At 35.4% G+C, this 23692-nt stretch overlaps 2 protein-coding genes across 4 annotated transcripts in view; both read left to right on the top strand.

Annotated features, from left to right (window-relative positions):
* Window positions 1-23692, top strand: part of LOC127848717 (blood vessel epicardial substance-like) — a 273254-nt gene that overhangs the window by 180881 nt on the left and 68681 nt on the right. The gene's annotated exons all lie outside the window — the stretch shown is intronic.
* The window catches only part of LOC127848698 (tyrosine-protein kinase FRK-like), a 98327-nt gene that overhangs the window by 37745 nt on the left and 36890 nt on the right, over window positions 1-23692 (top strand). For 2 of the 3 annotated variants that reach the window (XM_052381297.1, XM_052381294.1), the window contains exons 3-7: window positions 3611-3740; window positions 4490-4603; window positions 7054-7238; window positions 7984-8107; window positions 15594-15701. In XM_052381297.1, the coding sequence (XP_052237257.1) occupies window positions 3611-3740; window positions 4490-4603; window positions 7054-7238; window positions 7984-8107; window positions 15594-15701 (661 nt within the window). Of the gene's footprint in view, window positions 1-3610; window positions 3741-4489; window positions 4604-7053; window positions 7239-7983; window positions 8108-10126; window positions 10246-10496; window positions 10986-15593; window positions 15702-23692 lie in introns of those variants that run through there. The other variant, XM_052381296.1, reaches the window with a different exon arrangement.

Genomic DNA, 23692 nt, shown 5'->3' with positions numbered 1-23692 from the left:
CAGTATATTCGGTAATACAATTTTACTGAGTATGTCTACCAGCTTACTACGAGTTAACTATAAATAACGCACATAGATTGATCTTCATCGTCACGTGGTAAACCCAGGAATGCAAATTGCGCATGCGTATATTGTAAATTGAATATTTTGTATATAATTGTTCATATTTTATTTATAAAATGATAAATTTTATAGTATAAATGTATAATGTTTAAAATAACAAGCAGGTTTTTATGTACACTAGCAAAACAAAAGCTATAATAATTATCAACGTATTTCCCAAATTATCGATGAAAAGCATAACAAACGCTTTATTATTTAACCAATTTCAAATGATGATTATCCGCAAATGAACCAACAGATTATGCAGTTTTCTTAGTCAGGAGTGTTATTTATTATTTTTAAACATAATAAATACATTATTATTTCATCTTCGTCAATTGTTTGTTAAACATGGTCCTTTAACCAGACTGTGAACGAGTCCCTTTAATGTCATCTTTGAGAATTGCTAAATCATATGTTGTTGTTGCGGCGATGTTACAAAAGGACGTTTCATTACCTAAGTTTATACCTAATTATGTTAGCTCCATTGCATTGAAAGCCTAAGGCTTATTGAAACACTCGGGTCTGTTTTCTGGGTATAACCAGTACTTGGTGTCTTTGAGAAGATCTAAAGAACGCTCCCACATTGGGGATCAACCCATGACCTTCCGGTCGCTAGGCAGACACCATATTCATTACATTGCCCAATCCGGCCTGAATTCAAGCCCGAATTCTTATATTATTACTTGAGTTTGATTACTTACAGAGGTTGATCCTTCCTAGAGTACTAGATTACTATTTTGTTTGTTCCTATGCTTTTAAAGAAACCCATTCATTGAAAGGTTCCGATGATCAGGAATTGTCAAACAGTTTCACTTATATTCTTGTTCTTATATACGTGTTAGCCTTTGCAACTTTAATTGAGATCAGGAGGGACTTTTCTCCCAGAGGGTGGTGAGACGTATGTTTATAATTGTTAAGCACACAAATTAAGGATAAAACAGAAATTCCTTTTATATTTCATTGTTTTAATAAGAATCTCTGTACTTGGATTTTTCATAATTTGAGACGTGCTAGGCATCTTGAGTGGATTAAGTATAGGGTATTTTGTGGTAAAATAACAAAATACTACATTAAGGTACTTTGTACAACAGAACGGTTGTTTTCTCATACTCATATTGTTGCTCTGACGGTACGGAAACTACCATTGAACCTTGACACCTTACTCTTAATCTAGACTTCTATGCGTAAGTCGTTAAAGAGAAGGAGGAAGTCAAAAACAATTCAGATGTCTTTGATTTCCCTCTTTCTGAGTGATACATTATCTATGCATATAACAGTATTATCAGACACTTTTATAACATCATGACGAAGGCTTTAAATTGCTTTTGTTGTTATTTTCTTAGCTCGGCTGTATTCGGAGAAAACCTGTGGTATTGTCATAGCCAGCTCGTCGTCCGCCGTCCGGCGTCTGCCGTCTGCGTCGTGATAAAACCTTAACATTGGCTCTAAAATCAAAGTGCTTCAACCCACAACTTTGAAACTTCATATGTAGCTGCACCTTGATGAGTTACACACGCAACACCCAGTTTTCGGTCACTAGGTGAAAGGTCCAGGTCACTGTGTCCTCTAATATAAAACTTTAACATAGGCTCTAAAATCAAAGTGCTTCCACCTACAACTCTGAAACTATATATGTAGATACACCTTGATGAGTTCTACACAACACACCTATTTTTGGGTCACTAGGTCAAAGGCCAAGTTCACTGTGACCTCTTATATAAAGCTTTAACATAGGCTGTAAAATCAAAGTCCTTCCACCTACAACTTTGATACTTCATATGTAGATGCACCTTGATCAGTTCTACATGCCACACCCTTTTTTGGGTCACTAGGTCAAAGATCAAGGTCACTGTGACCTCTTATATAAAACTGCAACATAGGCTCTAAAATCAAAGTGCTTCCACCTACAACTTTGAAACGTCCTATGTTGACGAGTTCTTCTCGCCACTTACCTTTCTTTTTTTTCTTCTGACAAGCTTTAATTTATTCAAAACTGCACCTTACAGCCGAGCGTTAGCACGCGTTATGCGGTGCTCTTGTTTAATATTGTTGTGATTTGAGAACAAATAAGATATAAACTTGAAATGGTTTTATTCCTTGCAAATTTTCTTCCTAAAGATGGCTGGTTTTTGTGTTTGTATAACCCCATATATATAGTAAATTGGTTAGACTGTTATCACCATGGACGTCTGTCTGTCCATCCATCCTTCTGTCTGTCTGTTCCTAGACAAACTTTTGTATTGTTTGCTAGGATTGTTTCTTGTGATATGAGGTTGAGCATGTGATATTTTCATGGTCCTACATTAAAAATTACAAAAGTTATACTCCTTGTCACATTATGGTTAGAAATTGTAGGTGGAATATGTGGGTTTACCTCATGTAAGAAATATTGAAAATTTTATCAAAAGGGCCAGTAAACATGACAGTCACAAAGTGCACATATAAACTTATCGATGAGGGAGAGATTAAAGAATAGTATAGTTGACACAAGGCCGGGTATGTTTGTATTGGTCAAACAATGAATAGACTGACCAATGGGATTCTTAGTAATCTAGCCAATCAGCTTATTTAGAAGACTGACCAATGGGATTCATAACTGAGTTTCACGGGGCAAATGTTAGAGGGAAATAGTTCAGTTAGCGTTTAGACCTAGAGGTGGACAGATGGAAAAGACACAATCATGTAGCAATTACAACGTATTTGTATAACTGAAATATTAGTTAATTCAGACATTTAATTAGACTAGATACTGATATATGGTGTTGTTGAATATTTTATCCTACATTATGCAGAGAAACCAACATAAATAGGGAGGGACGGACTTGTCCCATGCGCGACACGAGGAAATGGTAGTTAATGCAAAACTCGTCATCTTGGCAATACGCGCATGACGAGATATTGAATGATAGGCTACAAACCGGAAATTTAAGAGTAATGAACGTTGTTATAATTATGTGTCGTCTATGAGCTATGAACGATTACGTGACATCCTTTTTAACCTTAAAATTTCTGGAATTATTGATATATTTATTATTGTTACTATGGACTTCACTTAATTGGAAACAATATACACCCCTGAGCTATTGGGATATTAGACTCCTCCTGACTGTGGTCCAAGTCCATTATTCCTATGATATCCTTTATTAATTTGTTTATAGGTTTTCATGTTTTAGCCACCCGTAAAGTTAATGGTTTGTCAATGATCATAAATTCTGGGTTTGGATTGTGATTATCTTTATACTTGCATGGTTTAAAACTATGCTGAAGTTTTGCCAGTTTTTCAACTCAGATTTTTTTTATAACATGATTATTAAATAAATTACAACTGACTGCATATATTTTGACATTTGACATTATGGGAATTAATCATTTGTGTGGCAGTTTTTAATATGGGTGGTTAGAAAGTCAGTTTCTTAATGTGATCCAATTTTTATGTTAAGCTATTCTATTTTTGTGCTAGTCAGTGACATCATCAGTGATATCATGATCCCAATTCTATTTATAGCTCCACCTGCACAAGCCACACCAGGGCATCAGAAGCGAGTCCACGCTTTATATGACTACAACGCAAGGACGGAAAACGACCTCTCCTTCAAAGAGGGGGACATCTTGTTACTACTTGACCAACATGAAGAGTGAGTGATCAAACGGATAAATGTTCTTCAACTTCTAATGAAATTTGACAAAAATGTTTTTTTGAAATTTTACACATTGTGCGATACTTGTAGAACCCAGGGCCCGGACGTCTTAGAATAAAGAATATTCTTTGAATTGGAATATTCAACAATTGCTTTACTTTAAGTTGACCGTGGCATCAATCTACTATATCTGCATCGTTCTTCATTATGTTAATGACATAATCACCAGTGGAAGCCTGTATATATTCAAACATTGTATGCATTTTTCTTGATACTAAATTTATTATTTATTGTTAGGTCTAAGAATGGGTTTGGTGAACATGGGCTTTAGAATACAAATGTTCACAGCCTTTCCAATTAACTTGTGTATAAATAGTAAGAAATAAAAGATTGCAATTGGCAACATAGCATACTTTTAAATTTAAATATTTGTATATAATGATATGAATGACTACTCAGCACTGAAATGTGCTGGTCTGGCTATACAGGATTTACATTCAAGGTAGCCTTATTTCTGGTGATTCAAAGGACTAATAGCATGATGTAGTGGATATCGTGTCTGTCTAGTGACTGGGAGGAAAAGTGTATGGTCCCCATTGTTTTAGCGTTCTTAAACTATCCACAAAGACAATAAGTACTGAATCTATCCAGGAAAAGAACTGCAGAGCATTTCAATAAGCCTTTGACTTTTGATGAAATCGAGCTAAAATAAATATATTTGAACTGAACGAGTGATATTTTTTCAGAGATGAGGACTGGTGTTATGCCCAGCACACGGGCCTCCAGTACAACAACCAGAAGATGGAGGGATACGTGCCCCGCAACTACGTGGCACTGGAGGATACACAGGTGTTCTTGGGGTATGTGATACATAGGAATCACGCCCTGTGGGAATGGGACTTTATGCATGTGTCAAAAGTGCAGTCTGCACAGGCTAATCATTGACAATAATTTCTTCCTTAACTGGATTTTTGCTAAAAAGAGAATTCCTATCATAAAATTAAAGCAGAAAATGTGGCCCGTGGTTATCCTGTGCAGACTGATCTATAATGACCTCTAAAACACATTCATTAAGCTCCTTATTCCCAAATAGTGGCTTATAGTAAAGGTTCAATTGATTTATCATATGCTTGAAGAATGAGGGTTTAAATGAATAACTCTGTTGATTTGTTGATCGGGCACAAGTTTTAGGAGGGAAGTTTGTCCACATTTCTGTTGTAGTAAAATTGAAATTTCAAATATGTCATCACCATTGAAGAGAATATGTAAAAGACATGTTTTGGATACACATTAATCCATACATTTGTGAGTAATTGGCCTTTGAAAATATCCTTCAAAGCACAGTCCTCACAAAATGTTTGAGAAGTGAACTGCATTTCAATATTTTTCATGCAATTATGAAATATCTCATCACAATAAAGAGTGGATGTCCCTTATTTAATTAATGCCAAATGATTCCCACATTTCTGAGTTATTTGCCATTAAGCATATCTGGCAAAGCAAATCATGCATAAAAGTGTATAATTTGGAGCAAACTGCTCCCTCTTTTTCACGAGATTGAAATTAAATTTTGAAATATGTCACAAGAGTAGCTGTAGAAGACACATTTTCATTCCCGATGATTCAGTCATTCATGAGTCATAAACCCTTGAAAAGAAATGACAAAGCATGTTATGGGTATTTGTCACATTTGTGAAAAATATTCGGTCTTTAATAAATGAGAGGATTGTTTATTATTTTAATATGCACAAATTCAATGATTTTTATTGTCTCCCTTTCCAGGGATGATATTAAGAATTAGCACACTCTAAACAAACTGATTTTCAGTTTATACTATGCTTCAACCATTTTTTATCCCCGCCAAATTTTTTTCCTAAAGGGTTATATTAATAGTCTCCGTCCGTCTGTCTGTACGTTCATCAGTCCGTACGTTCGAAAACTTTAACATTTTAAATAACTTTTGCAATATTGAAGATAGCAACTTGCTATTTGGCATGCATGTGTATCTCATGGAGCTGCACATTTTGAGTGGTGAAAGATCAAGATGAAGATCATCATTCGAGGTCAAAGGTCAAATATATGGCTTCAAAACGGCGCAGAAGGGGGAATTGTGTTCTGACAAACACATCTCTTGTTTTTATTTATTATTGATGGGACCCGAATGCTTTTAATAATGACAAAGAAAACAATTTACTATATGAAATCACCCATTAACAATGCAGAAAGAGGTAACATACAAGAGCGAAGCAGAGGAAAAGATGGTACTAATTTAAACAGCAAATTATTAACAAAACTCATTTGAATCGACATTTAATAAACAACACCATAGAGGTTTTAGTCCTACAAATAAAGCTCATAAATTGTTGTTTGAAACACACATAGCGAAATATTTAAAAATTATTTCTTAATTGTATAGAATTTTAGGCAGCATTGAACAATTTAGTAGATAGTCTGATAGTACCATACCATAAAAAATTAATAAAAATAAATGGGTGATTTTGATCAACCGTATGTGATTTGAATGTCAAATAATTTTTAAAAGTCGAGTAAATGCACATATAACAGTAATTCTCACGTCAATCCTTCAAAATGTCAAACAATACATTTTAACGCTGCTACATATTCTATAATACTGGTATAAACATATATAGCAATCACAATTCAGAAATATCAAAACTGACCTGACCGTATCTACACATCCTTAGCAAAGACCTGTTATTTTCAAATGTTACGATCACAATTCCTAAAGCATTCAGAAAGAGCATTAAACAAAAACTCCTGTGGCATTATTTATAAACGATTAACTTGACAAACAATAAGGATGTGCATGTAAGGTTGCGAGATCTACTAAAAATATTCACTTTCATTTTGGAGGGTAAAATACATGCTGAAGCTTATTTAATGATATTAATGGTTTATCGAATTATAATGAACCGACATTCTTATTGTAGGTATATACGATTATGCATTGAATTTAATTAACGCCAAGTTTTACATATCAATTGAATATACATTAATTATAATTATTAATTTCGCATCTCTTTATTGTGATGATTGTATTTGTTTTTGAAATACGACTTCATAAAAAAAGCCATGACATAATATAACAATGGCTATAAGTCTTTACAAGATTCTCTGTCTCCGAAGAGTATATACCCGCAATACCGACGAAATGACAGCTAATTAATTCTTCACTAGTATGACCTTGAATTAAATTGACAACAACTTCTAAATAGTAATTAAATATGTATTTATTAAGTATTTAATGATGCCCTAACTTAGTTTAATTTGTTTTTGAACGTTTATTCAGCAAAGAAGCCAATATCCAAAATCAAAGATTGCTAAAAGTGAATTCAAGAGTGACATTCCCCGTAGAGGATACACCCGCAATACCATGTGAACCAGTAACCCAACCAGCACCTCTTACGCAATGCTCCGTTGAGCAGACAGTTGCATCCATACCTGGACCACAACCTGTAATACCATCGACTAATGGTCGGTACTTTTCATAACATCCTGTGGTATATTAATAGGTTTATCTAATAGTTTATAAGACTGATTTGTGTGATGAAGAATATCACATATTGACAATCATTGTAACTAATATATAATTAAGATAAGTCCCTATTAATGTTTTGTAAATCCCTTAACATTAAACGAATAAAACACGAAGTCAACGAATAATTATTCTCATTATTGATCATCTGAAAAACTCCTACATAATACGTAAAAATGTATCATAAAACTTCGTATATAGGTTGGCCTATATTTACCATGTGTCTGTCGGTGGGAGTGTTTCTCTTTATTCTGTCTTCCCGACCGTCTGTCTGATAAAACTACAACGGCAATAGCTCGGAAAGAACATAAGATGTGATAACAAAAGTTGTGTTATTTATAAAATGCGTTTACAGAATAATGCATCGCTCTTATTTTTTGCGAATGGTAAATATCAGCTTATTCTTTTTAAAATATTAATTAAACCAACTGATTTCGGCTATATTTTAAGAAGAACATACCGTGACACTTTGTACACACATAAATAGCGATATGAAGTTATTTTCTTGAATGTTAGAATACATATGACTTTAAATTGTATTACGAAACACTATATGTGTCAAATGCTCAATATAACAAGTTGGGAATTTCGCACATGGGGGGGGGTCTGTGGCGCATATAATGCTGTAAAAGTAGTGTTATAGTTTGTTGCAGAGATCTTAAATGTTTATGTTTTATTTTTCAGATTGTGATCAATTTTATATGCAGAAATTCGTTACTGCTCAATGTGACTACAACGCGGAATCGGAAAACGAGCTTTCTTTCAAGAAGGACGATATCTTGATTTTACTAGACGACGCTCACGATACGTAAGTATTGAATACAGTTTAATAAACACACTCAGAAAAGGAATGCATACTGTTATAATTAGAATGCATGATTTCGGTTAAATGCATGGACATTCGAGCGTACAGGTGAATCAGACTTCATGTACGCATAACATGTAAACTTTACCGCATTTAAATTTTAAAACAGAATAAACAAACGGCTATTACTCTGATATAGTCACAGGGCTCTATATGCATCAAGTGGGCGTGATTATCCCTTCTAGTTAGCCCTTGTGTTAAAGGGATCTTTTCACGTTTTGGTAAATTGACAAAATTGAAAAAAGTTGTTTTAGATTCACAAAGTTTTGTTTTAATTATGATATTTGTGAGGAAACAGTAATACTGCACATTTACCATAGTCTAATATAGCCATTATATGCAACTTTTGACGATTTAAAAACCTGAAAATTATAAAGCGTTGCGAAACGATTGAATAATTTGGAGAGTTCTGTTGTTGTCGTTTAATGTTGTGAAACTACAAAGATTGCTTATATAAACTATAAAATACGTCTCTCATACATACTTGGCAGGATGGCCGAGCGGTCTAATTGGTTTTTACTTCAGGACTCCGGGGGTCACTGGTTTGAGCCCTGCTGCGGGCTCCTTTTTTTCCTTTATTAAATTTTATTCCTGATGTTTTACTGGGGCTTTTTAGATCCAATGTTTACATTAATCAATATAAAGCGTTTAATGACAAACTTCAAAACATGCCAAAATCTGTGAAAAGGCCCCTTTAATGTAAAGCGAATTTGTTTAATTGATAGCATACATGATTCATGTTGTCGGTACAAATTTCAAAAAAATAATTTTCTCGGACAATTGACTATTACGTGCTTGTAAGAAAAAAACAGACAGCTATCTTGCTGATATACTTAAGTATTCACGAACCGTCTGAATTTGTCAGCTGCACGTGACCATTCGTATGAATCATTATTACATTAAATTTTCAACGTACAGTGCTCATATCGCAGTGGTAAACATTCCCGAAGACCGCTCCCGGACTTCGTACCTCTACGGGCTCGTATTATTTAAACACAGCTACAAGTCTTTTATAGACATGAGCCTTTAAATAAGACACGTGCACGTTAACATGTATTAACGTGTTCGTAAAGTACAGATTTATTTATCAGGTCAAACTATTCAAGTACCGTTTAAATTCGTCAAGTATGCGTGGCATATTATGCAACTCAAAATGGTTAACATAAAATGCTCATGTTTCAATTGTGAAGAGTCCAAGACAAGTGTTTTCGAACTATGATTTCTTCGGCTACAGTACTGGAAGAGCAACAAAACACATGACGCTTAATTTGTCATATACGTGACCATGATTCCTACAATGTAGCATTTTTACGAACATGACGTGCAGTACTCATGTTACAAAAACCCAAAGTATCACACAAGAGTTTTATCAGACAATGGTCTAATTCGCGCTGTACAATTATGACTGTTCATCAAGTTTATCTCTTTTTTAAACTTTGTAACATGCAATGCCCATGTTTCAGTGGCCAAAAGTTACATACAATGGTTTTCCCGGAATATGGACATACGAGTGCTTGTAGGGGACCCAAGCAGATTCGATGCTTAATCAGACAAGCGCTATCTTAGTTCATTACCTTAACATGGTAATCTCAAGAAAATTTTAACGTGCGTGCTCATGTTCCATGATCAAGAATTCTCAAGGATATGTTTTCACAGGCTATCGTCTGCTACGCGCTCGTATGACAAACCAACAGCTACCACGCTTATTAAGTCATGTGCCGTTTCAATTTGTTCCGTGAAGAGACAATATATCAATTTTAGCACATGTAATAACAGTGTATCGTGCAATGACCTTGTTTCAGTTGTCAACAGTCTCAAACTAGAATGTTTCCGGACTAAGGAATTCTACGGGTTTTAACAATGCAAAATCGATATTGTGCATCTAAAATGTTACGTGCACGTCACCATTGCTCCAATTCAGTGCATATATTTACTTTGTAACGTACAGTTCTCATATTTCAGTGACCAAACGCTCAAACAAGGTTTTAACGTTTTAACTATAAACTACTACGTGCATGTACAGTACACAGACGGCTATCATGCTGATTTACACACGTACCAACCGAAATCGCCACATACAGGTGACCATTCATCTAATGTATCGTTTAAATCATTTTAAGCGCACAGTGTTTTCTTAGGAGCAAAAATTCCTAAGCAAGAGAATTTCACGAGTATGGATTTATGCCTCCTTGTTGAGATCAAACATATTTAATTCTGATAAAGTCATTTGCCGTCTACGTACATAATATCTGCTTGATCATTCATCCATTTAATCCTTGTATTAACGTTAAGCGTTTGTATTAAATTATAACGTACATTATTCATATTCCAGTGACTAAACCTGCAGGGCAACGACGTATCGGTATATTTACTACGAGGAGGAGAGTGTCAAACATCTACCACGCTTACATAATCACAAGCCTTCTTTATTCATCAGGTCACATATTCAGCCCTTGTATTGACGTTACGCGTTTCATTTACTTATACCGTGCATTACTCTTGTGTAGATGCATTCAGTCACATCCATATATTTCGGACAATCGACTTTTACGGACTCTTAGAGTTTACAAATACCTACCTCGCCGATACAGTCAGATGCCGTCTTAGCACATGTGACAATTCATCCGATTCCACATGTGTGTTTATGTTTAGCTGTTTTCTGAACTCATAACGTAGTGTCCGTTTGTTTGTGTAAAGAGGTCTCTGGCATGAGGTTTCCACAAATTATGTATTACAACGTTCTTTAAGATTACACAATAATCTAGCAAGCTGATCTAGCCAAACGTCGGCTAATCACATCATATGTCTGTAACGATTTATCCTGTTAAGATTTGTGTTATTTTAAATATACGGTAAAGTAGAAAAATTTGATCGTCATCTCTTTGTTTGGGACTTTTTGCAATTGAAACATCAGCACTGAAATTAAACTGTTTATTTAAAACGCTGAATTTGATTAATGCTCAAGTGCAGGTGACGAAATTAAAAATTATCAGCATGGTAGCTCTTTGTGTAATATATGAGCTCGTAGAAGTTCATATTCCTGGACATTATTTGGGATTTTTGATCACAGAAACAGGAGCACTTTATTGAATTTTTTTAAAGAAAATGCTTAATTGGATAAAAAATCTCGTGCATGCAACGACTTTAGATGGAACATGACTATGGTAGCTGTGTGCATAGTGTTCGAGTCAGTTATAGCCAATAGTCCTTGAAAATTCTTTATTGGGAATTTTGGATAATGAAACAATTTCATTGGTAGTAAACAAATAAACACAAATCAAAAATCCCAAAATCAATGAGTGGCCAGATGCACGCGACGAATTCAGACGACACGTGACTATATCAGCGAGGTAGTCGTTTGGAAATGTTTTGTTTGGGACTGTTTAAAACATGGGTCTTGACGTTTTTAAATTTAATAAAAAATGATTGACTGTCCTAAAAGGTCTAAATTGGTTGAATTATCATTACAATGGACACTCTTAGACGGCACGGGAACAAGTTAAAAATGACGTGCTAAGTGTTTGTGTATATTGTAAGCCCATATTAGTCCATATTCCAAGAAAACAGTTGTTTGGGACGTTTTGCCACTAACAAATTAGAACTGTCTTTTATGCGTTCATAGAAAGTCTTAACTTTAACTAAATTAAATAATGGTCACTTTCACGTGATGAATTTAAAAGGCTATGACAATATCATAATTATAAAGTGTAGTTTACAAGAAATCGATAAATGGTCACTTGTACGTAACGATGAAAGACGGCACGTTATCAGCGTAATAAGTTTTTATACAAAACCCATATTTGTCTATTGCCCGGAAAAATCTTGTATGACTGTTAGCAACGGAGACGTGGGTACTGTACGTTTACACTTAATAAAAACGCTTAACGTTAATGCCGGGGCTACATATCAGGTGCAAGATCACGCGCACATTATCCAATTCTTCGACACTTGACTATGTCAATGTGGTACATCTTTGTGTCTTATACAAACATTCATTAGTTTTTCGTCCAGGAAAACCTTTGGGAACTTTTAACCATTGAAACATTTGTTATGTACAACACAATTGAGATTAAGGTATAAAGAGTAACCATCATGCGCACGTGATGCATTTAGACGACATATATCTATATCAGCGTGGTATCGGATTGTGGTCACGACTTGTGATATCTACAAGCAGTTATTAATAATATTAAAAGTCTTGTCAGATCAGCAAAAAAGCTAACTTTGATAATCTTCCTAAACTTATACGTGAACATCAACACTGATTATCCGACTTCTGGAAAAAAACAAGTAAAAACACTTAATATAACAAGTTACATCCCTTAATTCGTAATGATACCATATTTGAGTCATCCCTTGATAAAAAGAAAATCCTAAAAGTCCTTCTTCCAATCTCAATCTTCTTAATCTATTAATCTTACGCATAAACGCAAATTACATGTCCAAGAGTCATATTGACCCGTCTTTGAAGATCTCATTCCCCGTCAACATGTCTTAGATTTCATTAAGGCAATGAATTCGGGAAAGGCATGAAGACTTGACAAAAAACATAGTCAGCTAGGTCTTAAAACAAATTGCATCTGAGTTGCAGTTTTTTTTCAAAATCTTTGAAATTTTCCATCAGTACTTGTACGGTCCTAGGGAGCTGAAAAGACGCCATTGTTTGTGAAATTTTTCACAAAAAGTCTGATCCTCAGGATGTTAGAAACTATGTACCAATTTCCCTTTTAAGCGTTTTACGTAAATGTCTTGAAAGAATTCTTCACACACATATTTTTAATCATTTACTGGCTTTCGACTTTTTAACCCAATTTTAATCAGCTTTCATACCAAAAGATTCTACTGTCAACCAATAAGTCTCGGTATATCACACTTTTGTAAAGCCCTTGTCGAAGGTAAAGGGGTTAAAGCCGTATGTTGTGACATTTCTAAGGCATTTAATAGAATATGACACGAAATACTTATTTACAAGCTACGACTAAGTGATATCTTCTATCATGGCTAAAAGACTGCCTACATGGGAGAAGGAAGCGTTTTGTAATCCCCGGCCTCAAATCTGACCCATTAACCATAAATGATGGTGTTCCTAAATGGTCTATCTTAGGGCCCTCCATTTTTTTAAAGATAAATGACATTGTACGATGTATTTGCAGACGATACCGCGCTATATATAATCGTCAACAAACCGGTTGATTTGAATCGGGGCTAGTCATCTTAACTTTGACTTTGCAAAAAGCCATACCTGTGCTGATTAGTTGATGGGTACCTTCAATTCAAAAGCGAATCCCTGGTAATATTTAGAAAACCAACCACCCAATCCATCCCTTTCTTTTTGTCAACGGTTGTAAAATATTTGAGGTTTCGTCTCATGAACATCTAGGCTTAATGTTTTAATGTTCCTTGCATGACCATATTGAATAAACCAAGATGAAATCATGGCGCAGAATCAATCTTATAAGATGTTTTAAGTTTACGCTAGATAGAAAGTCCCTTCTAGTGATATACACACCACTTATTAAACCAATTCTTGAATATGCCGATGCAGGCTGGGATAATATGACTACACAAGATGAAATAGAACTTGAAAAGATTAAACAGTACGCAGCAATGATAATTAACGGGGGAACCCGTTAGGCATCCGTGCAGAATCTATATAATAAGACGTCTCATGAACCATTAACAAATAGGAGATTACAAAATAAACTTACCTTCTTAAATAAAACGTATAATACACTATCACCCCAATATTGGGGTGTTCCCCTCTAGCGTTAGTGAAAGATCGACTTATTCACTTCGTAATTCTAAAGATATTCGCTGCATTCAATTTCAATCACAACTCCCTGTGTCTGATCATTTTAACTCTCAAATTGGCGTTACCTAAATTTAAAATATTCGTATTATGTTAAACTATTGTGTTGTGTTAGGGTAAACAAACGAAGTGAAACGCATGTAATTTCAGTGGCTACTTTATTATCATTCAACGATAGAAGCGATTAATGCCTAACAACTAACTAACACAGATCAGAGGTCAACATGCAGTTATGAAGTACATGGGGCGGAGCGTTGCTACGCTTCATTTACAAATAGGCGTGGCGTAGCGGCATTATCTAAATACACAACATATTGCTTATATTTCGTGTTCAAATTTTCAAAACGTTGTTTGCTTGCCTGTCTTAACTGGAAAGATTTCAGTTGTTTTTGTTGTGTAAATAATTGACTTCTAATAATGCACTTTTCATAAAAATATTTAAATCGCGTAATTGTTTATTTACTTATATTAGATTGACAAATATATAACTACGCAGATCTTCTCAATACATGTTCCAAACATACCTGCATTCATGATCGAACCAGTCCGTCTCTCTTGTGGGGAGATATCAAGGAGTAAACAATACGTTTGACAAATCTTTGTTTCAAAAACAAGTAAAGTTAGTATTTGCAGTATTTATTGACTTCTTGCTATCATAACTTTAATTGAGAACGATTGTATTTCACTTCGCTAGACCACCAATCATTTTCAATCGAACCTGTTTTAAATGCACTTCATTCAGTTTATAGCTGATGTCTGGAAAGTTATTGTCTCTGTTTGACACAGTTAAACAATTAAAGATGTTTTTGTAAAGGATCAGTTGGGGATTTTACACACCAAATATGAAACCTCTAAGTGTTGCGGATTAAGAGAAGAAGGTACAGGTAACAATTTAGTAAATAAAAACATTTCATCCCTGTGGCTAGGTCAGTTTTCAAACCATGCGCATGATATGAACAATCTTTTAAGAAGACCACTAGATAAGTATAAATATACCATATTAGATGCCTTCTCCTTGCGTTTTCAGAGAATTTTTTTTACTTTGTATGTCTATGTAAATCATGTAACCCCTTTGACGCAGTAGATTTTGACCTCAGATGCATGATTTAAACAATTTTTGAGATGGACAAGAGAATGATTTTACAAACCAAATCATAAACCTCGGAGCAAAGCGGTTTTAGAGGAAATATAGAGGAAATATTTTACAGCTTCCATTTTTTTCAATCTTTTAATCCATGGTACCCTTTCATAATCAGTACACTAGAACGATTTGAAAAAGTTTGTAAGATGGTCACCCAAACAACGTTCCAGTAATATTTCGTAAAAATCCGGTAAGCGGTATATGAGATGTCGCTTGAAGCAATTTGTCGACGAAAGAAGACACGCGACACACGACGACAAACGCTGGACGCCGGAGCGCTACCAATCACAATAACTCACCTGAGTACTCAGCTGAGATAAAAATCAAACAGAAAGTGCACGAAGGGATATGCAAATATAGCATGTCATCATAAAAAGACAATTGGACGCGCGTAGGAATAATGTCCTCGCGTAAAGATCAATATTTCAGAAGACAGCTGGTAACTTTAGAGTAGATGCATTGGATATATAATGTTTCAGGGACAAAGACATGCTGTATGCTGAACGCACTAACCCGGGATTTGGGACGCATCGGAAAAAAGGTTATGTTCCAAGAGTGTACATATCCGACGATCTGGAATCTCAAAGGTAAAACATTTATACTATAATTATACTTATGCACATATGTTTCCAATCAACCATATACAAGCAATTATCAAAAGTAAAAAACGCGACCATTTTTTATAGCATGTTAGTTTCATTCGAACAAATATATGTGGCTGGGCACGAGATTTCGACCCATCTGGTCAAAAAATGACTTTTTTCAGTTAAGCATATATAATGAAAGTGCTACATCTTACAAATCAAAATATTAAATTTGAGCATCCAATTCCTAAATATGACGAAGTTATGTCATTTTTATGTTTCATGCCATAAACGCCCAATAGCGACGTTTTGAATGTAATGACGTTTTTATTCAATTAGCACCAGTACATGTTATGCTGATCAGTATGTTTTGATAATAACTCCATTATTTGCGTATGTTGATGAACATAATTTATTACAAAATACAGAATTAAGTGTAGCTTTATTAATCATAAATACTCATGGTTGCCATGGAAACATTTATTTTTCATATTTATTACCATTTTGAATTTTAGACAACAACATAACAGCAAAAACATAACAAAAATGCCCTTGACAGATATGGAACATCATTAACATGTTTATAATAAAAACAAATGTATGCACATTTTTTGTAAATAGTTGTGTATTTAGAAATTGAAAATTTTGTGTAGCTACGAACTTGAAACTAAAATGATGAACTGCTCATGATACAATTTGTTTTGTGCATCTATACTGCCAGATATTTTTTATTTGTTTAGCAATTCAAATTTGCTCAGCGATTGATAAAATTAAAAAAACAAAAATCTATTAAGTTAACAGTTGCTATGGAAGCAGTAAACATTCAATTACATATACATGCTATTTGTTATCATCAATATATTTATAGTTAATATATTATTAATCTTAGCAAAAGTGTAGATAGATAACAAAATTCACTCATTTCATATGTAGAGGTTCAAAAACATGATTCTCAACTTAAACAAAATTATAGCAATTAGCACTACATATTTAATGGCACACGTCATCATAAATTGAACAAAATGTTCGTTTACCGGTGAACAAAATATATACATGTACACATAACATGAACACATATGTTTACATCACATATCTTGATGTCAATATGAACTACAACAGTATAAGTGATATTATTTGCAGAACAAATACCAGACATACAATACTATATATTTATTATACTGTACCGACTATTTTATAGTGATATCTCTGTGAGTGAGTTTTCATCATTTATAATTAAAAGGATTTACTTGTATCGGACTTAGTTTGCAGAAACAACACAAAAAATCCAATATATTCCCTAAACAAACTTAACATGATTAATATGTTTACTTATGGATGACAGACTGTTAAAAAACAACATAAAAGATACACATCGTTGATATTATGTACTACAAATTCATGCATATCAATACAATTGTATTTTGTTATTCCTTGATTAAAAGTGACCTATTAAGTCTGGAATAAAACACTATCTGTTAAAAAAACAGTCAATCACAACATAAAATATTGTCCATATTATCATCCACACAATGTCCCAACTAACAGTAAGATGTAAATTTGGTAAATTCATGTTGCACCAGGATTGGCATAATGCATTTGCGAAGATCTACAACGATACAAAATAAATAACTGGCTGATAACTTATAAGCAATCTTCTACGAACACATCAATAATACATCACACAAAAGAGACCACATACTTGTCAACAATTTATTGAAATAACAATAAATATAACATGCAATCTTTGTCTTCATCGTTAGTTTTTTTCTAAACTTAATTTTTGTGAAAATAACCCTACAAAGTATTAATCATTTTATATTATTAAGATAAAAAAAAAATCGTACATAATTTACTCTGAACCCTCCAGACATGCACAGAGAACAGAGCATAGTCAATGTTCTAAATTAAAACATTAATATAAAGTATTATTAATTACGTTATTATACATGTATTAATTGTTGCCACCATAATGAAGACAAGGATGAACTTTGCTGGTTACACGCTAATCTCTTCCTTGGCATGACTTCTTTATCAAAAGCGTAAAATGCTGTCCATCCTGTAACATAATACATATTTTTTTAAATACATAATTCTTATTTTTTTAGCAAAACATCCTTTGCACAAGATAATCTTTTTTTAAATTTCAGGAAATAACTGTTTAATAGCTTAACACATATAAGGTAAACAATGCAGTTTGTAAGTCTTCTTTTACTTCCAATCCAGCACGCCTCCTAAATACAAGATGTGCTGGCGCTTAAAGGTTATGGGGTGAAAACTTTACAAACGTGCTCAGTTGGGTGTTAATTTAAAATTATCTACATGGCCATATCATACCTGATAATAATTAGCACAGCTTTTGGTGTTCGCACTTTGTCATTGCGCCCAATCTGTATTATTTGCTGAAATACATGAACTTAGAGTTGTAGCTTAATACAAGAATTTAAATGATTTCGAATGATCAGAACACAACCATTTATATAGACATCCGCAACTAGAAAATCTGACAAGAAGAGAAACATATAAAATTACACTACTTAACATCATCAAATAGAACTAATCAGCTTGTTTACACATTAATTGTGTAGTTACTATGAATGATGTTTTTATTGCTTACATGCTATTGTGTGATTGCACAAAGTTTTGCAAACGAACATTGATTATACAACCCTATTCAGTCAACAGTTTGTCTGCTGTCAACTGATCAACTGTTAGACAATTATCCTAAAGTACAGACAGTGATAGAAGACCATTATAAGGGGAATATATGGACGAAACTGTTCAACGAATGTTATTTCTGTCATTACAGAACAGTTCACCAACAAAATGTTAAATTGAGAAGTGTTTTAGGTTTTGAAAACTTTCGGGTAAAACACACAAACTTGAACAAGAAATATCGTCTAAAATCGTCATTGTGACACCCAAACGGCCACAACGGCTGACACACACACCATGATTGCTGGAAGATATTCATTTTACAAACAAATTTGCAATTTGTTGAAGCAAAACAACTCAAAAAGTACGAAAACTTACCTTTAAAAAAAGAAAGAAGTTTATCAGAAAATTAATAAATGTCGAACTGTGCCCACCTGTATCAATGTTAAATAAGCTGAGGTTAATTAAAACCAAATTAAAACCAAAAAAAAATACGGAAAATTATTGTTCAACTAACTTAATTACCTTGGTTTATGTTATTCTTCAAAATATAACTATTTTTTATCGCAAGAAGTGGGTTGTCAAAGTACGCGAAACGGTAGTCACAAGTTAAAGCCATTTTTCTCGGAAACGACGTCAGTGCCAAATGGGCAATATCTCATTCCCAGCCAGCTATATATATTTATTCAAATAAACACAGTATATCGCCTGTTGAGAAGATCTACTGCGGTTAATCTTATAATGTATTTACGAATGCAAACGTTTTATATTGTAATACATAAATAAATCATACAATTTAATTTAAATAAAAAATGTTGTATTCATAAACCTGCATAACAGATATGGTAAAAACGTAAACGAACAGACTTGGTCAATATAATATTAGTAGGCAGTAGTAAAATGAAATTGTAATAGGAAAAAAAAGAACAACACATATTGAATTTTGCTGAGGCGGTTAGTTTTACATATATGCCCGGGGATTGTGATTGTTTTAAGCAAAGCTTTCTAACCTAAGGTCCGAATGAATAAATATAATTTGAGCAGTTGTTCAATGCTAAAACTTAGCAAAATATAAAACATTGTCTTATTTTGTTCATATGTGTTCATACTGCACAAAGACATACATTAAGGTTAGCTAGAGTAAATGGTAATTATTTTATACGAGAATAATGTATTAAGATCAAGATATGTTACATGAAATAATGTAAACATATACGAAATTTGTGTATTTTAAATGGTGCATTTTCAAGAGACACGCATTTTAGTATAACGAGGTCTTTTGTTTATGGTATAGCACAAACGAACAAGACACAAATCGCATAAACGCAACAAACACAAACACATTAACTCAACTTAAAGAACACTTCTTTTGGCACCTCTCTTCACCTAAAGAATGGTTTTATACATCACAGAAAATAAATACACTTAAGACGTTAATATAAAGGTGCAGTTACATATAATTGTTAATAAATCGTACATAATGACATATGTCCATATTTTTATACTGTAAGTAGACAAATCGTAATACGGTAAAGCATAAATGCTAGTGAGGCAGTTTGTACATGAGTATAAGGCAACAAACTGTTTCATAAATTAATGATTCATCTTTCCAATTAATTTAGTTCAATTCTTGTTGTGTGTGTTTCAAAACATTAACTCGATCACATATTCAATATGTTATTTTATGCCCTTCCTTCTCACCTTTGTCACTGCATAGATGTCAAAAGCACGTCTTAATTTCATCAATTTGTTTGTCCGATTTTTGGAAGTGTCATCCTCATAATGGGTTTAGTCACAGTTTAAACTTTTAAGCGGTTCCGTTGTATCCTTTTTATTAATGTGTTCCACGGGAATCCTCGTTCACAGTAAAAGCTAGACACAGTGTGCGTCAGACAAACTTTAAGAAGTTTGCGTATATTTGCAAACGCTTCTAGCACTTGTTTATTAGTTAAACACGCTCAGGCATGACACTGAATTTCAATCCTGTAGAATCAATGGTTAGCGGTGATGCCTCTCTACCTCTACCACAGAACAAAGCAAGCGTATTGACTTCAAAACCACCATATGTTCCCAAAACATTTGGGTCAGATGGCATTGTTGATGTGACAAATACTGCTAAGCATTCATCAAACCTCTCATACAGATTATCCAGCAATGTATAAATATAAGTGAGAAAGACAAGGTGGTGAAGACATCAGCCCGAAGAGACAAGAGGAGGTACATAGAGAGGCTGGCAGAGGAGGCGGACACAGCAGCCGAGCACAATGACATGAAGATAGTGTACCAGAACACCAGGAAGCTGATGAGCGACTACGGCCAGCACCATGACCTTCCAGTGAGAGCTGAAGACGGAACTCATGTCACAGCGGAAGAGGAGAAGCTGATGAGATGGAAGCAACACTTCGAGTCCATCCTAAACCATCCAGACCCACCAACCCTCGACGACATCCCTGAAGCTGAAGAGGACCTTGACATCAAACTCGGCAACATCACTGTAACGGAAGTCAATGAAGCCATCCATAAGCTGAAGAATGGGAAGGCGCCTGGCGACGACGGAGTGTGCCCTGAGATGCTGAAAGCAGAAGACACAGTGACGCCGCAGCTTATTTGTCAGATTCTTCAAAAGATTTAGGACAGTGAAGAAGCGCCAAGCGATTGGAAGACCGATACCATCGTCAAACTACCCAAGATAGGAGACCAGGGGGAACTGTAACAACTGGCGAGGAATCACTTTACTATCTCTCACCAGTAAGATCTTCAGCCGCATCATCCTCCAACGCATCACAACAGCAGTGGACGGTATCCTTCGCCAGGAACAGGCAGGCTTCAGGAAAGGCAAGTCCTGCATCGACCACATCTTCGTCCTGAGGCAGATCCTTGGGCAGTCCCATGAATGGAATGGATCCCTCTACGTGGTTTTTGTGGACTTTGAGAAGGCCTTCGACAGCCTGCACCGATACTCCCTCTGGAAGATTCTTTGACATTATGGCAACCCTCAGAAACTTGTCACCGTCATCAGGTCCCTGTACGAAAACTTTGAGTGCAGAGTCGTCCACAACAACGAGCTCACTGACCCATTCAAGGTGGAAACTAGAGTGAAGCAAGGATGTATCCTCTCACCGCTCCTCTTTTCAATTGCAATTGCGCCGAACCACAGAGGGAAGGAGGCAAGGAATACAGTAGAGGCTGACATCGCTGCTAGATGATCTGGACTACGCCGACAATATCGGGCTACTTGCTAGCAGGAACTAGGACATCCAGCAGAAGACACAACAGTTGGCATGGTCAGCAAGCACCATAGGTCTCAGGGTCAACATTGGAAAGACTCAGATCATGAGGAAGAACACCAGAGTGGGCGACCCAATCACCATCAACGACCAGCTTCTGCAAGAAGTGGACGAATTCATTTACCTGGGCAGAAAGGTCACCACAGATGGGAACTGTGCAAGGGAGATCAACACGAGAATCAGCAAAGCCAACCAAGCCTTCGCAATGTTGAAGCCCATCTGGAGGACCACAAGTCTTAGCATGCACACCAAGCTCCGCGTCTTCAAGAGCAAAATGCTGAGAAGCCTTTTTATGGGTCAGAGTGCCGGAAGACTACTGCTACCATCGAGCGCAAACTGGAAGTCTTCCAGAACAAGTGCCTGCGACGGATCATGAAAGTCCACTGGCCAAACATAATCACGACCATGGAATCGCTTAAAAGATTGGGCGCAAACAGCATCGCTGAGACTATCGCTTTGAGGAGATGGCGATGGCTCGGCCACGTCTGCAGCATGCCACTCGACGCGCAACCTAGGGTGGCACTGATATGGACACAACAGTCCGAAAGAGACGTGGCGCCGAACCGTGGGGCGAGAGTTTAAGAACAGAGGCCTCACCCTACAGACAGCACCCGCAACAGCAGCTGACAGACCAAAGTGGCGCTCCCTTGCCGTCGCTGAAGCACCAGACGGTGCAGAGAGGATTGAGTGAGTGAGTGAGTATAAATATACCCACCGTTCATATCCATGCATGGAACTTACGCAGCATTGTTTTCTAGTATCGCTTCTTCGGCTTCTTTAAGTAATAAACAACGTGTCTGCTACGACTGCTTCAAAGTACGTTCCCCAATTTCGTAGACTTATTGTATCGTAATCAATTGCGATTTACGACTGGATCTTTTGGGGGTAGTGGTAATCTTTGAACACAATGGTATTGGTTGCTATTTGCGAACTCTCCGCAAGCTAAGGCCAATCTGTACGAAATAAAGTCAACGGTGAAAACAAGTCCGTTTCGTTCCTTCTTGAATGTCGGTGTACCGCTCCGTACTTATGCAGGCAGTATTTTTTTTCAATCTAAAATTACTTTGAGGACGCGTTAATTGACGTGCGTCATTGTTCGTTTAGCTCTGTAACCTCCACTATTTAGTGTGCCTCTGACCGCGGAGTTCATATCTTACATACATGACCAATGTTTATGTCTGTGATGACACATCGGTAGATTCGTCACACATGACACACGACAGAGAATACTTCACTGTGATGAATTTCATCTATCAGTTGCTTCCTATCTACCTCGGCCATTGCATCATGCATGTCTCTTATATCCTTTGATGGCTCGTTGCGTTGAGCTGAATCACGCCCCCTAAATTTCGCCTTCATAAGCATTATCGTAACCGATTGGACGTTGAACATACATTTTAAAGAATATAACAAATGTTGACTTTTACTTTCGACTAGCGTTGTTTGACATCAAGTCGGACGGCGATTGTACATTTTCTGATGTGCATGTATCCGACCTTCTTATGTTTTGCTTTTTTTTCTAAGCCTTACAGGACGAACAAGAAAACTACAATATATTTAAGCACATTTATACAGACAAAACCACATAGTGATTTTTTTTTTTTAGTTTTTGTTTTGCTTTTCGGTAGGGTTGCTATAATTAAGTAATAGCCCGCATGCAATCACACCAAAAGTATTGCTTTTTAATTGTAAACCGGTATTACCAGTTGCATTACTTTAAACAAACAAGCTGGCAAATATAACCATAGTTCGCTTAGGTGAATCATAAGTTTTAAGTTATATTGCTGTTTAGAGTAGACAAATCATTTGACAATCCCACTACAACTCGAGAGTAGCCAATATTGAACCTACGCGCAATAGTTCATGTACCATGGTATACAGAACACACGCATTTTTATAATTTGTAATACAGTTTTGCTGAAATCCCTCGAAGTAGGACTAGGATAGAAAGTTTAAGTTGCACACAAATCAACAAACCAACAGATTGATCCAACAATTTAAGTTAATTACAAACTATTACAAACCTGGCCCTTGTGGTTTCATTGAAGAATATGA

This window comes from Dreissena polymorpha, chromosome 10 (genome assembly GCF_020536995.1).
Source record: "Dreissena polymorpha isolate Duluth1 chromosome 10, UMN_Dpol_1.0, whole genome shotgun sequence".
NCBI classification, from domain to species: Eukaryota; Metazoa; Mollusca; class Bivalvia; order Myida; family Dreissenidae; genus Dreissena; species Dreissena polymorpha.
The sequence above is the reverse complement of the archived record's forward strand: the minus strand, read 5'-3'. Positions and strand labels throughout refer to the sequence as shown.